Raw genomic sequence first — 15,980 nt, 5'->3', positions numbered from 1 at the left:
CATCCTGATAGGTTAGCAGTAGCTGTGGGTGCATGAGCTGAGAAGGAGAGACAGGGTTGAGTGCCACACTGGCAGCTAAGCCCATGGCCTCTCATGCTCTCTCCCAGCCATTGAAGACAAGCAGGGATAGGAGGGATCCCTGTGAGACCCACAGTGGGGCCTTTGGAGAGGGGCCGTTACCCACCGCCCTTCTGAGTTCTGCTGCAGAAGGCTGATTGGAGCCATTGAAGCAGCTCCTGCTGGGATCTGTGTCAGCAGGTAGCAGGACTTTATGGTGCACTGTGTCAAAGGCTGCGGAGAGGTCCAGCAACAGGGGCATAGAGAGCTGACCTGCGTCCACGGCCACGAGGCTGTCGTCTCTGCTGTGCCCTGGTATGAACCCTGCTGCGAGGCAGCCCCATGTTGTTGGGCCAGCGTGGTTATGACCGTCTCAGTTGTTATAGGAGGTTGGAGACAGGGCAGCTGTTGGAAAGATCTACTGGGTTGGGGTTTGGGTGGTGAGAACTGGTCAAGCACTTGACTTTTTTAAAGGGTTTGGTAGCTGTGTCTCTCTGGAGGAGGCATTGACTAGTTCCTGATGACTCTCCTCTAATGAGATGGGATGGTCTAAGTACTATGAACCCCGAAACATACAAATGGGACAGAGTCCCCCTCACACAGAGTGGGAAGGCAAAACACCCTTTCTCCCCCTCCTCCAAACATCTGGCCAGCCCACGCTCAGCTCAGGTCTGCTCCCATGCAACCCCAGGGAGCAGAATGCTATGCTCTGGATCCACCCACCTGAGCCCGTCGAGCCTGGCTGGAAGTGATGCAGTGGGGGGTTGTGCTGGGAGCATGGATGACAGCTGGTGGGAGTATGTTTAGCCCTGTGGAGGGGATAGCACCGGCTCAGATGGAACTGATTTGTTTGGGGACAGAGACTGTGGCTTGGCACGTCCTAAGGTCACTCTGAACCCAGAATGCTGAGGAGCCCACTTTGTGTCAGGTGCTGTACGCGCAAATCATGCCGAAGCATCAACGCACTAATGTCCTAAGTGGGGCCAAAGGGGAAACAAATCTGACTGGTGCTGTCTGTGTCGCTACCTTGCTAAACTCACCCATGTGTCTTGTGCTAAGGAAGTGCCTTTAAAATCTCAGTGCACCCAGCACATCACAGACTGTGCTAACAGACCCTGGCCCCCATGCAGCACCCCTCCCCCTGCCAGCACAGATGGGGATGCACTGCATGCTGCAGCCTGTGCAAACGCAAACCTGTACCCCTTTTGGTCCAAGTAGTTAGCCAGTATTCGGGGCTCTGTGGGTCATTTCCATTAGGAGGAGAGACTGATGAGAGAGTCAGGTATTTCTTTGGTGCAATCCTGTTTAGTCAAAAGACTGGCCACAAAGTCCTATTTCCCTAAACAAAGCAGAACCAAACAGCAGGCAGTTTCTTTGCCCAGAAACCCAAGTCTGCGTTTCCAGCCAGCACTGTGCCCAAACAGAAGCCCTGTCTCTCAGCTTCCTGTCAGGGCCATGCCCACCCCTGCTTGTCTTGCCTGCTGATGCTGGTGCACACAGGTAGCTGCAATCAATCAATCCCCTAGCCCCTGTGTTTTACAGTCAGTCTCGGGGAAACCTCTTAGCCCCACATAGAATCACAGAAGTGTAGGGATGAGAGGAACCTTGAGAGGTCACCAAGACCAGCCCCCAGCCCTGAGGCAGGACCAAGTGAGCCTGAACCATCCCTGACAGGTGTTTGTCAAACCTGTTCTTAAAAACTTCCAATGATGGGGATTCCACAGCCTCCCTTGGAAGCCTGTTCCAGAGCTACCTTTATGTCTAACTTCCCCTGGTCTTGTTCTCAGGAACAGCTGGACCGTTTTGGCTGAAACTTCCCAAGAAAATTCAGCCAGAGGCAGACACAGACTGACATTTTCCATGACCGAACTAGCTAAAGTTTGGCAAAGGTATCAGCAACTGAAAACAGGGCCCTATAATGAGATGTCTTGGGCAACCGTAATAAAAAGTGGGGCTAACAGCCCCTTCACCGAAGGCTGGACTATGCAGCCACCTCTCGGGCCCAGCCCAGGTTTAGGACAGGACTGGATGATGGATCCCCTGTCCAGTTGAAACTGCCAGGGGAGGGGGTGTTTCAGGAGGTGGAATGTCATTGCTTGAGTTGGACGCCTTGGCTAACGCCAGTGAGGTCCCTCTGGGGCCTGGGCATTGGCCTCCAGCAGCCAGGGTGACAACACTAAATAGCATGTGGCTGAGATGGTCCAAACGACTCCATAAAGGGGGCATCCCGTTGTGCTGGGCTTAGAGTGACCCTGGGACGGGCCGAGCTGCAGACTCTGTCCCGAAGCGAATTGGATCCCTCTGATCCTGCACTGCCTCCGCTGCTGGGCTAAAAATACTGATGGAAATCTGCCACCCACGTTCCCAGCATGTTCCCTCTCTGTCCTTTGCAGCGGTCAGGCTCTGGTGGGCAGATCCCCAGGGGCTCTGTTCCCTGGGCATGAGGGGGCACACACAGCGGTTGGAGGAGTTTGCACCTTTCCCAGCGCATGAGCTGAGGGGGGTGCTGCAGCTCTCCCTTCCCACGGCCACTGGGGGCTGCAGGTTTGTTTGTGAGGTTCCTGTCCTGCTCGCCCACGCCCACCATCCCACCATGATCCTGATCCCCCATCCCAGCTCCCAGTTGCCCTGCTGGTAACTGGGGACACATGCTGCCTCTTTCTCCATAACAGCTGGTGGGACTCTCTGCCTGTGGCCAGGGCGTTCTCTGTTGGAGCCACTAGCTCTGCTGCCCTCCACGTCCCAGCAGGGAGACTTTCAAGGGGGTGTCAGTCTGCTGTGGCCAACTCTACTGCAGCTGGCTCCCCTCTCCCCGGGGGTGGGTGTGTGTCTCAGCCAGGCAGACTCAGCAGCCAGCTGTGCATCGGGCCCGGTTGGAAGGTTTTATTCACAATAACGGGGCAAGAAGTTTAATGCTTAAAAAGGACCATTTATGTTCTGTGGGCATTGGGTGGGACCCTATGGGAGCCCTGGGCGACGGGCACCAGTGCAGTCCAACCCCAGCCTTTGGGGAGGGTGGGCAGCTGCCTGCCCAGAGCTGGTCACCTGAGCAGGAATCGCTCTGCTCCTGGGCTGACCATCCGATCCGATCTGGGATATGACTATTAATCAACAGAAACTCATGGGTGTTTCCCGCAGGATGGGCCCTGACTGGCTGCTGCCCAGCCCCACCAGGGGTAATATAAATCCGGCTGGTGTTTGAGTTGTGCCGTACTCCGCCCACTGCCCTGCACCACTGCCTGGGCTCTCACTTGCCCAGCACACCGTGCCACTTTCCACTCCGCTTGAAGGAGAGAAAACGAAGGATGAGCAAGATGCTGGTTCCTATTTTCACAGCCCTGCTGTACTTCTCAACGGGTAAGTCCCCAAACAAAACCGACCTATTCACTCCGAAAGGGGCCAGATCCTCAGCTCCATCGGGGAACTGGCCCTTCGACGTCAGTGGAGCTAGCTAGGATGATGTACATCAGCAGAGGAGCTGGCCTTTGTTGGTTAGGGAGAGGGATTCACACACGGTAGCGTAAGAGCAGACTGTGCTCTGCATTAGGGACAGACGCCTTGGCAAAGCCAGGCTGGCCTAGGGAGGGCCCTGTGAAGGGACAGATAACATCAGCGTGTTCTGAAGCCAATTCAGGGAAATAGATGGGTTCACAAGACTGAGACAGGGCTGTTGAGTTGTGCAAACCAGCAACATGCTTCCCAAATTTGCCCAAATACAGCAGGGCCATGAGCTTGTTAGAAGCGTCTCTGGCGGTCGCAAAGTCCAGTTGGGCTGGATCCAGGCAGTTGGTAGAGAGAGATCTAGCCTCTTTGTGTAACTAGCAAGGGGGATTCTGAGGTGACCTGTGCAGTGAACATTACCAGTCCCTTTTCTCCAAGACAAAGAACTGGACGACGTGTGTTGCAAAATGGTGAGCGGCAGCCAGTGCCAATCACTTCCGTGGGTCACTTTGTGATTTTCACATTATTTTAAATTCTTAATAAAATTACAGGGGCAGGAAAAGTTCTATGCTGCCACAGGGATAGTGGAATAGAGAGATCTGACTGGCTGCTGACATGCTGCACAGTGTTTTTTCCCCAGGCTCTTTAAAATACTCACTGACTCTTTCATAAGCAGTACAGAAAAACTGGAATGGGCCTTCAGATTGATTTGATTCACTCTCCACATAGAAATCACAGTTTCTGAAATATTTTGAACTAAGAGAATAAAAGCTCATTGTAACTGAAAGGACCAGAGAGAAAGGTATTTTTCCCATTCCCTCCCCCCCCCCCCCCCCCGCCCACACTCCCAGGTTTACTTTGTTAGCATATCGCAGCCCTCTGTTTAGTCAGTTTCCGAGGCAGAGCTAGTGTGTGTATCCTGACAAGATTCTATTTCATGGGCTTGGCTGGGCCAGTTCCCTAGGCCGATCCACACTCAGCCTTTCTTATGACAGAGGGAAGTGAGCGCTCCCTGTCACCCAGCCACGCTCCTGATCAGATGGGTGACTCTGTTTCCCCACCCATCTCCAGTGGCCCTCTTTGCCTGGCGAGTTGTCATTCTCTTCTCTCTCCTGTCACGCAGCGGGAGCCCTCCTATGCCACATGTGTGTCAGACTGCAGCCAAACAAGATGTGCACAGGATGGAAATCGTGCAAGGCGGATCAGGAGGAATCCTGCTTCGTCCACACACACTCATTAGGTAGGTGCATGTGGCATGCACGCACCCCGCTCTCATTCCTGCTGTTTTCAGTCACCACGAGATGCCCCATCTCTGGGGCTCAAGGTGCTGCCCCTGGCAGGGTGAGAACTAGGACGGTCTCTGCTAGGTCTAGAGCGAGCCCTGGTTGCCAGACTGGCAGGAGCACTGGGGAACTCCAGAGGGAGCTATGTTCAGCCCTTAGTTCAGACAGGTGGCTGTGACATGAGGCCGTAGGGAAGAGCAGGAGGATGAGGGGTAGGGGTGTGGGAATCTCCTGAGGGCAGAGGGAGGGACCGGCAGGTGTCTTCCCCTGGAGCAATGGGAAAGGAATGGCAGGGCATGACAACGGAGCCCTGGTTCCTGGGCGTCAACAAAGGGAAAGGCATCTCAGCTGGGGATGCTCTGGCTATGGGGCTGGACCAGATGCTGGATTCCTCTGGCACAGTCCCAGGGAGGAGGCATCTGTCCCTGTCGCCCAGGCTCTCTCTCTCTCTCTCCAGGGAACAACTTCGTCTTTGCAAAGATGGGCTGCGTCAGCAATTGCCAGGACTACGTCATAGGCCCATACAACTGGCACATCTTCCACTGCTGCACCAAAGACTTCTGCAACGCCTAGGGGCTATGGACGCCCCCTCACTTCCCACTCACTTGGGAGCAGCTGCACTTCTGGAGGAAGTCCACGTTCTCCCCTCCCCCCCCCGTCCCTCCTGGTTTCTCTCCAGTCTGATTAAAAACCCACCAGAATCCAAGATCTGCTGTGGCTCATGCCTGCCCTCTCCTGTCCTCTGGCCTCTCCCCTTCCCATGGCCCCCTCCCCTTTGACCCCTCTCCTGCCTGCTCACCCCCTGTCTGTGTCTCTCTGGCCCACTATGACTCCCTTGGATATTGGGTTTGCTGTGGTGCCGTGGGTTAAGGTGACCCATGCGCCCCCCCGCCCAGCTGTCATTCAGAGCCCCCCTCCTCCCCAAGAGCATTAAGGGGCCCCTCTCCCCTGGCAGCGCTCTGAACAGGGTGGGCAGTTTGCCAGTGGGGAAGGCTCCAGTGCCCTCCCTTGACGTTTGAGGGACGGGGACACCGTGCCTGCCACCCAGCCAGCCCTGCTCAATCCCCCCTCCATCCGCCAGGCTCCTCCGAATGCCCGGGGCCAGCCCTGAGCCTGGGGCCCATGTAAGCCATACCCCGCAGGGCAGTGCTCCCTGTTCCTCTGGCGGTAGCTGGGTACCAGACAGAGGCTGAGGAGCCTGCCACAGCCGTGGCTAATGGAGCTGGCTGGGTCTGTCAGCTGAGGCGGTCCCGGCTCATGCGTTAAGGACCCCACCGCCAACGGCCCAGCCAGGGCCAGCATATCGTCCACCATTCCCAAAGGCCAGGAGGAACGAGGGTGGGACTGTCGTTAAGATACTTTGTGGGGTGGGAATCTTACCTCCTTAGAATTTGTTAATTACTGATTTCCCCAAATTTGTTCTGTTGTCTGCCCTACCCCCTTTTCCCCTCCCCTAATAAAGTTCTCTTTGTTTTAACCCCCGGACTCGGTCCTGGCGCATGGGGAAGAATTGCCCACCAAGGGTGCTCAGGGTGGGGTACATAGTTTCATTCATTTCTGGGGAGGGGATCAAGTCGGTGTCAGCTAAGGAAGGCACCCCGAGAACATTGAACGCAGCCCTTTTGCTGCCAACACAGGGTTACACTTAGACCCGCCCTCCCAATGGGAAGAACTTGGTTGTAATGCCACAGGGCCAGGCACTCTGCTTTACCCACCAGAGGGAGATGTCCTAGCAGAACCTCTGCCATCTTTGGACACGTAGGGGTGGTGATAGAAGCTACTGTCCCAAATGTGGGTCTGAAAATACAGTGTCCCCTGACCGTGTATGAAGAAACGAAGGCCCTGAGAGCTCCGTGAGAATCAGAGGGTTTATTGCGCAAGGAAACAAAAGAGCAAAATACCACAAAGAGGGAGATAAGTGCAGTCATTTCATCAGCAAAAGCTCAGCTGCAAATACAGCAAGCCAGGATCACACCTGTTCCTGGGCACAGCGGGGAGGCGGCGTTTCAGAGACAGCCGTAATCGTTACACCACCAAGGGCGGGATGTGATCAGTAGAGAGTGACCCCATTCCAGGATCACTCAGAGACCAGGGACTGCCCCAGGCACAGTGGGGGTTGGAGCACGGCAGGGAGACGGGCAGGACTCATTTCCGAGGGCAGGGGGGCTCTGGGGGATCAGCCAGGCAGGGAGCTGGGCACGCTGCGGAGGAGGAAATCCCTGCGCGCTCTGTTGTCCGGGTTCCTGTCCCAGGCGTGGCTCTGCCAGCCTGTTGCCTGGGGGAGAACCTGGTAGCGACCCTCTTACAGCCCGTCTGGAGCAGAGACCTGTGGGTTGTGCTGTGTTCGCTCTGTCTCAGGGGTCTGCGCTGAGCAGACACCAGGCTCAGGGCGTCACTGGGGCCCAGTGTACAGGGAAGCACGGAGGGAGAATTGAGTGGGTCCCATTGGTTGGCAGGTTAGGTGTCCCCTCTGCACTGCAGCCTCCTGAGCTGGCAAACTGCCCACCCTGCACAGAGCGATGTCTGGGGAAATGGGGGGGGTTCCCCTTAACATTCTCACGGGGCAGCGGCGACTCTGAAGCGACAGCTGTGGGGGAGGGTGTGTCGCCCCGATTCAGGCACCTTTAACTATGGAACAGCAGCAAAGCTCCAGAGTTTGGGTGCTGGGCCTGGGGCAGCAAGATGGGAGGAGGGCAGCCAGGCACGGGGAGGGGCCAAGGGGAAGCGGGACGTGGCCAGGGGGAGTGGGACGGGGCCGGAGGGTAGAGCTCAGTTCCTAATTTAAACATTGTTTGTAGCCGACAGGAGCGGGGAATTGAGGATGACACCAGGGGATGGTCTTGGGTCCTGCTGGGTTTTACATGCGGCGAGGGGCGTGAGAGACTAACCTAGAGCCGGGGGGTGGGATGAAGGGAGACCATGGCGTTCCTGCCAGGCCGGACTGCCAGCCTCCCGCTAGGCATAATCGGAGAATTTGGGGAAGGGGTTGTGGATGTTGCAGAAGTCCTCGTCTGTGCAGCACTGGGTGGTGTCCTTGTAGTAGTCGTCAGTGATCTCCGTATCCTTGCAGATGGACGTGCAGCCCCGCTCCACACGCCTGATAAAGCCCGCTGCAGAGGGAAAGAGAGTCCAGAGCCAGGTGCCAGGGACAGGCCCCTCCTGCCAGCTGAGCTGCCCGCCCCTCTGTCCAGGGCTCCTCTGTCTCCCCTTGCCACTTCCTTCGCACTGCTCCCGGGGAGGACACTTGCTGGCCCCTCTCTCTGTCCTCAGAGGACACCCGCCCCAGCGTCACAGGGTCTGTCTACAGGGCAGTCAGAGCCGTGACTGAAGCCCTGTAGACAGGCCGGAGCCAGCTCCGGTGACAACAGCAGGGCAACCACGGCAGCACTGGGCAGACGAGCCCACCCGGGCCTCTGGGTGCATCCGCCAGCAGCTAGCTGTGCGGTCACCCCTGATGCCCCAGCCTCCCGGCTCGTGTTCGCCACGCGAGCTGGGCCACCCCTAGCTCTGGCCGTCCCCGTACTCACCGGCCTTGATTTAGGGACGAATGTGGCGGCCACGGAGCGAGCAGCAGCACATCTCAGAGCCAGGTGGACAGACTCGGGCTCGTGGGGCTTGCACTGTGGCCCTAAAAACAGCCGTGTAGCTGCTCCGTAGCAGGGCTGTGAGGCCCTCCCCAGCTTCCCTCCTCAGTACTGCGGCCAGCTTGGCCACAAGGGGTCACTCTAGAGCAGGGGTGGGCAAACTTTTTGGCCCGAGGGCCACATCGGGGTTGTGAAACGGTATGGAGGCCCGGGTAGGGAAGGCTGGGCCTCCCCAAACAGCCTGGCCCCTGCCCCCTATCAGCCCCCTTGCACTTCCCGCCCCCTGGCTGCCCCCCTCAGGACCCCCAAACCATCCAACCCCCCCGCTCCTTGTCCCCTGACAGCCCCCTTCTGGGACCCCCACCCCTAACCGCCCCCCCCGGACCCCACCCCCTATCCAACCCCCCCGCTCCCTGTCTCCTGACTCCCCCGATGCCTATGCACACCCCCACCCCTGACAGGCCCCCCGGGACCCCCGACACATCCCTCCCTCCCCCACTCCTTGTCCCCTGACCGCCCCCTCCCAGGACCCCTGTCTTGGGAGTGCCCCCCAGGACTCCACCCCCATCCAACCCCCCGCTCCCTGTCTCCTGACTGCCCCCCATCCAACCTCCCCCTCCTCCCGCCCCCTTACCAGGCCGCTCAGAGCAGCAGGACAGGCTTAGTGGAAAGCCTGGGAGGTGGGCGGGCACAAGCCGCACTGCCCGCGCGGTGACGTGGCTGCAGGGGAGGGGGCATAGCAGGGGAGGGGATGGGGACTAGACTCCCCAGCCGGCAGCTCAGGGGCTGGACAGGATGGTCCCGTGGGCCAGATGTCGCCTGCAGGCCGTAGTTTGCCCACCTCTGGTCTAGAGTAAGGTGTTCTGCCCTCACACCCCGGCAGCTCCTAAATGGCATTTCGAGGGGCCCTTGGCTGCCCAGACTCACCTATAGTGATTTTCCGGGTAAAGCAGGATTCCCCCCGAGCCGCTGTGCAAGTGTGTTTGCCGAGCATACAGCTGCCGTCCTGTAACAGCATGAAACAGCTGTTGCACTGGAGAGCTGCAGCTGTGGGAGAGGACAGAGAAGGGAGAGTAGGAAACAAGCAGCCAGACCCAGACTGGTGACCGGACACAGACACCAAAACAGCTTCCCAGCCGCATGGAACCAGCCATTCCCCTCCCACATATTGATGTCCTGCTCTGGTTCATTTCATCCCTCCGTGGGCAGGTCACCGCTGGGCCAGCCTGACTTTTCAGGGGCGGCTCTGTCTCTCCGCCAGGGCACGGGCTGCCCTTTAGGTAGGATACTTGGTTGTAATTGAAATGCCCTCGCTAAAGAACATAGGCCAGACCTCAGCTGATTGGACTGGCACCAGCTGAAGCTCTGCCCTACCACGGGTGGAAATCTCTCCTCGTTGGGTTTTGTTTCGGGACTTACCTGTAACTAAGCAGAGCAGGGCTGGCAAACCCAGAGCCAGGATCTTGTTCATCTTTAGTTTTCTCTCTGCCAAGAGAAGGGGGCAACTGTGCGATTGTGTCAGGTACGTGAGGAGCTGAGCCAGGGCTGCAAACCTGGTGCACTGGCTCCCGGGGGAGGACAGAGATGGATTTATACCGCCGGGGACTGGGGTAATTGCTAATTACAATCTAATGGTCACTGTGCAGCCCAGAGCAGAACATTCCTTGCCCAGGTGAGTGGCTCTGGCAGGTGACTCCCCAGCCCTGCCTCCCCACAGGGACGTTTTGCCAAAGGTGCAAGTGGGAGGAAAAGTGGCAAAATGCCACAGCAGCTGGGAATGAGGGGTGAGACCTGTTCCTGTGTCACTGTGGAGCTGTCGGTTGGCCTGTTGGGTTCTATTTTATTAAGAAAAAAAATCAGATCAGTTATTACAATGATAAAAGTATGTACTGGGGTGAAGCATGCACATGTCACAAATAACCAGCTCTTTTCCAGGCAGCTGCTTACAGGTAAGTGAGAAGATGCAACTGGTGAAGGACACAGAAACTTTATGAGCTTGAGATGGTACAGACAAATATACCTGAAGTAATAGAAAAATCAATGTACATAAGTAAGGTGGTTCCTGCTTTGTTCAAACTTACAGTATTTCATTGTGTGGACTTATAACCTCATGGACCATTGGAAACAAAGTGTAAGTGGAGCTCACCCTAGGAGAAGGGCACAGGGCCAGGCTTTCCATCCATTGTATAAGGCCCCAGAACCCAGGTCCATAGAGCTAATAGGTAGGTAGCAGCTCCAGCCTGCCACCCAGTAGTCACTGTGACCAGTTTGCTCTCTACTTCCCATGATCTGCTACGGACGCAGATCAATGGAAAGTTCCACCTCAAGGCATTTGACAGGCAGCAGCCTCAAGGCTTCTGATTGGCTGTCTACTCTATATAAACCCAAGGGGCGGTCCTGCAGGTGCCATGATGGTTCCTGCTCTTTGCTCCTGAAGTTCAGGCTTTGACCTCGGTTTGATTTGGATTCTGCCTCCTGACTTGGACTGATCCTGGCTGTGAACTCCTCTGCTACTTCCAACCTCAGGTTTGCCCCTGCTCTGATCTTTGGCCCTGACTGCCCTTGTAGGGATCCTGACAGGCTGTCTCATGTCATCCCCTGGTGCCCCAACAGCAGGCTGGATAATCACATTTTCCTATTTTACCCTCTCATGTCTGGGTCCATCTTTGATAAGGATTCAACCTGGTAGTACCACAGTTAAACTTCCAACCACCGATGCAAGCACTTGCATCAGTTAATGTCCCCATAGTTTTGATATGTCAGTGCAGACAGCTCCATTGTTAACTCATTGCAAAAGTACGCATCTGCTTGTTTGTGGTTTACGCATATATCACAAAATGCATTGCTGACCTATCACAAGATGCATATTGCTAAACTTCATAATCTTCGCTTAAGCACATAACACTTATTCCAATGAGACCTCACTCTAAGCCCTTAGTGCTTAAACCGAAGCCAATTTTTAATATGTGCGTTTTGGTTCTTCTACTGGCTGTTACAGGTGCAATAATAACCTTCATTGTTATTTCTATATGCATACTTAACAAATAGATTGTGTTTTACTCAAAACCAAGATCAGGTCAGGGTCAATGATCAACAGATGCAATTCTGTGAAGCAAATAACTATATTCCCAAACGTGCCGCCTGCCCATCCAGCCATCCGCACGCACAGAGCCATGGCCAGTAGAAGAGAGACCTTCATCATAGAAGATTAGGGTTGGAAGAGACCTCAGGAGGTCATCTAGTTCAACCCCCTGCTCAAAGCAGGACCAACACCCACCAAATCATCCCAGCCAGGGCTTTGTCAAGATGGGCCTTAAAAACCTCTAAGGATGGAGGTTCCACCACCTCCCTAGATAACCCATTCCAGTGCTTCACCACCCTCCTAGTGAAATAGTCTTTCCTAATATCCAACCTAGACCTCCCCCACTGCCACTGGAGACCATTACTCCTTGTCCTGTCATCTGCCACCACTGAGAACAGCTTAGCTCCATCCTCTTTGGAACCCCCCTTCAGGTATCAAATCCCCCCTCAACTCTTCTCTTCTGCAGACTAAACAAGCCCAGTTCCCTCGGCCTTCCTTGTAAGGCATGTGCCCCAGACCCCTGATCATCCACCCTCCGGCCAACTCATCTCTCCACAAGGTTATCCTGGCATCCTCCTTTTGGGGGTTAGGAGGAAAGAAGTTGCAGCACATAAACATTACCGATGGAAGCAGAGAAGAACCAGATAGGGGAATCCTAACTCCATGCCCCAAGGGGTCTCCTAAACGGAGGATGCCAGGATAACCCTGTGGAGAGATGAGTTGGCCAGAGTGCAGTGTGCAGCTAAAGATGGAGAACAAGGGTCTGGCCATTGCAAGCTCCAGTTGGCACCTGATGATGGAATGGGGAGAGCGCAAGGGTGGCTGCCGGTGCCCAAGAGCAGCCAGCCACCCTTGAGGACTGGGGAGCTCTGCACAATGGATCCACCCCTGGGCTCCAAGGCCAGGGATGGGCTGGTGGGTGTGAGCCCTAGTCCGAATAGCCTACATAGATAATCAGCTCAACATGAGCTCCCAGTGTGATGCTGTGGCCAGAAGAGCTAATGCAATCCTGGGATGCATAAACAGGAGACCCTTGAGTGGGAGTAGAGGTTATTCTACCTCTGTAATTGGCACTGGTGCACCACTGCTGGAATCCTGTATCCAATTCTGGTGCCCACTACTCAAGAGGGATGTTGATGAGTTGGCGAGGGTTTAGCGAAGAGCCATGAGAATGGTCAAAGGAAACATGCCTTATAGTGGTTGACTGAGCTCCTTGAGTCAATTTAGCTTACCAAAGAGAAGCTTAAGGGGTGACTTAAGTACAGTCGATAAGTGTCTACATGGGGAACAGTTGTTTAACAATGGGCTCTTCAGTCTAGCAGGGAGAGGTATAATACAATCCAGTGGCTGGGAGTTGAAGCTAGACAAATTCAGACTGGAAATAAGGTGTACATTTTTAATGGTGAGAGGAATTAACTGTTGGAAGAATTTACCAAGGCTCAGGGTAAATTCTTCATAACTAACAAGTTTTGAATCCAGATTGGAAATGTTTCTGGAAGCTCTGCTCTAGGCATTATTTCGGGGCAGATCTCTGGCCTGTTCTACAGGAGGTCAGACTGGATGATCGCAGTGGTCCCTTCTGGCCTTGGAATCGATGAACTCCTGCCCCAGTTGCTTGTGGCCCACTCTCCTGCTGCAGGTGGCGGAGAGCCAGCTCAGGGCTGGGAAACAGCCCCAGAGCCAGCACTGGGCTGCAAATGAGGATCAGCCAGAGCCTGGAGGGAAGGAAGGAAGCTCCTGATTGGTTTCCGAGGGGTTGAATGGGGCGGATGAGTGGTGCCCTTTGTATTTCACATGGGGGTTGGGGGGGAGGAAAGGGGCAGCAGAGGGTTGTATGCTGCTGTGGCTGTGAAAGAGAGCAGGGCGCAGAACAGCCTGAACTCAACTCGGGGACCAGACCCAGGGGCAGCCGAGACCCAGCAGAGAAGTCTGGGCCAGCACCAGGACCGTAGCAGAGACCTGGAACCAGAGCTCTGAGCTTGCGTAGAGAGACTGTGGCCAAGTGCTTTAGACTCTGGCTCCATCTGTCGCTGATGAAGGGGACTGTTGCTGATAGAGCTGAGTGTTTGTATGGATAACAGCAGTGGGAGGGGTCTGCACCCCAAAGCAAGGCTGGAACCTACTGCTGGCAAGGGCATCCTCCACTGTACTCCTGAAGGATCCAGCTGAGTGATGTGTGGTCTATGGCCATACCACCTCGTGCTGTTAGCTCTTGCAGGCCAGGCAGGATGGGGCTGGATGCTCCAAGGAATGCTTAGCTGCTGCAAGTGGGGGTGATGCAGAAGGTACTGCTGTTTCTACTGGACCTGTCCCTTGACACGAGGGGCTAGCAGTGGACCCATAGTTCCAGCTTTGCCTGGTGAGTGGACTTAAAGGGTTGACTGGTCGACTCCTTTGTTTCTCCCAGGAAATGAACAGCAGGTCAGAGTGGGAGCTGGTTAATGCTGAAGCTAGCTCTCAATTCAGAGATTGGGGATGAGCAATGGCTAGTAAGGACCCGACAACTTATAATGAAATGTGAGTCTAGCTTGTCGTTTCTCATTTGCTGGAGTTGAATGATTACAGGGGAATCTCGCTTTTTTTTAAAAACCAAAACTCAAAAAATGAAAGGCGAGTTTATAGCCCTTGTGGTTGCGGAGAAAAGCTTGAAAGTAAACCTGAGTGTAATGTACTGGGTCAGAAACAAATAGGCAGAATAATGGAATGGCTGATATGGGACTTGATGCAGAAAGAATTCAATGACCATCAACATGGATTTATGGAAAATAGATCTTGACCTTTTTTGATGTTAGAGTGGATTTATAAAAGCAATCGTGTTGATGTAATAGACTTTAGTGAGGCATTTACTTGGTGCCAAGTGGCATTTTGATTAAGAAGCAACCACAGTACAAAATCAACAGGGCACATATTACATGGGTTAAAAACTGGCTAAATGCTAGGTCTCTAAATGTAACTTGTAAATGGGGACTCCTCGTCGAATGGGTGTGGTTTTGGTGAGGTCCTGCAGGTTCTGGTCCTTGGCCCTACTACACTATGTCACACTTTTGTCAGTGTCCTGGAAGAAAATATGAAATCATTCCTGATGAAGTTTGCAGATGATCCAAAAGCTGGAGGAGTGGTAAGCAATGAAGAGGCCAGATGGCTGGTGCAGAGCAATCTGGAGCACGTGCATTATGGTTACCAGGCAAACTGCACCGTAGACCCCTTTTTGTCCCTCTTGAGTGCACCCCTCAGGTAACAGGCCTGGCTTCCCCTCTGGGCATAACATCTGGATCCAACCACTCTTAGGCTGGGTCTTGGGGCTACATCCCCACTTTTTTTACCAACCATATTAAGTCGACAAGGTGGGTGAGGTAAGATCTTTTATTGGACCAACTTCTGTTGGTGAAAGAGGCGAGTAATTGAAAATATTGAAGCAAGTTCTCACGGGGTATTTGGGTGGTTCCACTGATTACTCCTGAGGGCATTCTGCACCAAAAAAAAAAAAATTCTGTAAGTTTTATTTGTCAATAAATAAATGCAGCGGGTCCAGCATGGCAGTGGGGAGCACAGGCCACTGGCTGCACGAAGGGGTCTGGGTGCCGGGGTTCTCCAGATGCAGGGGTTGAGGTTCAGTGGGGTGGGGTTTGGGTATGGAGGGCTAGGGGGGTTCTGGATGTACCGGCTTGGCAGGGGTGTCCGGGTATGGGAGGTCCGGATGCATGGGGGTTGGGTGGAAGGGGGAGCAAGACACCCTCCCCACAGCTCTGTCTGTACAGTGCCTGGTACAGTGACCCCTCCCACCACAGCTGAAGAGCGATGTGGGGAGGATGCTGAGCTTCCTGCAGCTGGGGGAGGTTTCTGGGGGTGGGTCTGACACCGCCCCAGCCACCACTTGCGGGGGAAGAGGAAGTCCTGTCCTCTCCTGCCTCCAGCCCAGCCAGGATCCTGGCTCAGCGTAGGAGCCACTGGCTGGGGTGTCCCCAGCCCTGCAGTGATTTATCTCTCTGCTGGCTGCTCCCAGTGCCTGAAAAGATGTACCAGCGCAGCTAAGGAGTGGTGCGTGACTGCTCTTACACCTTCTCTTTCCTTCCCTGCCAGAAAGTCATTTTTCTGCGGGGAAGCAAAGAAATCTGCAGGGGACACAGTGAGACTGTGCAGTGGTACAGAATTCCCCCAGGGGTACCTGATGTACTGCTTTGGGGGGTCCTTGTTCGGCAAAGGCAGTTTTTAGTGTGTATCCTGGACTTTCTCCTCCTTTCTACCATATTTTGTGGTATCTGAGTGCCTGGCAGTAGATCAGATTTCTTGGTGTGTTTGGGGTGATTATTGGATCTGTGAAAGTATGTGTGGTGATCTGTGGGTTTCTTGTACATAGTTGTGTCTGTAGGACACCACATCCGCTTGAGCAATTGAATCCAGGAAGCTGATACTGGTGCAGGAGTGCTCTAGAGAGAGTTTGATGGATGGGTGGTGGTGGTTGAAGGTGTAGTGGAAATATATGAGAAAGTTTAGGTCACCTGTCCAGAGGATGAAAAGATCATGATGTGTCTC

The 15,980-nt window shown here is 54.6% G+C and overlaps 1 protein-coding gene and 1 long non-coding RNA gene across 2 annotated transcripts; one reads left to right on the top strand and one right to left on the bottom strand.

The window, feature by feature from the left end:
* Positions 1–3,010: 3,010 nt before the first annotated feature.
* On the top strand, positions 3,011–6,200 carry LOC125625504 (prostate and testis expressed protein 4). The gene is made up of 3 exons (XM_048827660.2): positions 3,011–3,414; positions 4,622–4,738; positions 5,239–6,200. The coding sequence occupies exons 1-3, from the start codon at positions 3,363–3,365 to the stop codon at positions 5,352–5,354; spliced, it is 285 nt and encodes a 94-aa protein (XP_048683617.1). The 5' UTR covers positions 3,011–3,362; the 3' UTR covers positions 5,355–6,200.
* A 431-nt stretch (positions 6,201–6,631) lies between these two features.
* Positions 6,632–9,272, bottom strand: LOC125625505 (uncharacterized). Its single transcript, XR_007353574.2, has 3 exons — positions 9,000–9,272; positions 8,309–8,526; positions 6,632–7,891 (listed from the first exon to the last, which is right to left on the bottom strand). It is a non-coding gene; the product is annotated as an uncharacterized LOC125625505 (long non-coding RNA).
* Between the last annotated feature and the right edge of the window lie 6,708 nt (positions 9,273–15,980).

Source organism: Caretta caretta, chromosome 22 (assembly GCF_965140235.1).
Source record: "Caretta caretta isolate rCarCar2 chromosome 22, rCarCar1.hap1, whole genome shotgun sequence".
In the NCBI taxonomy this organism is placed as follows: Eukaryota; Metazoa; Chordata; order Testudines; family Cheloniidae; genus Caretta; species Caretta caretta.
This window is presented reverse-complemented; position numbering and strand designations above follow the sequence as displayed.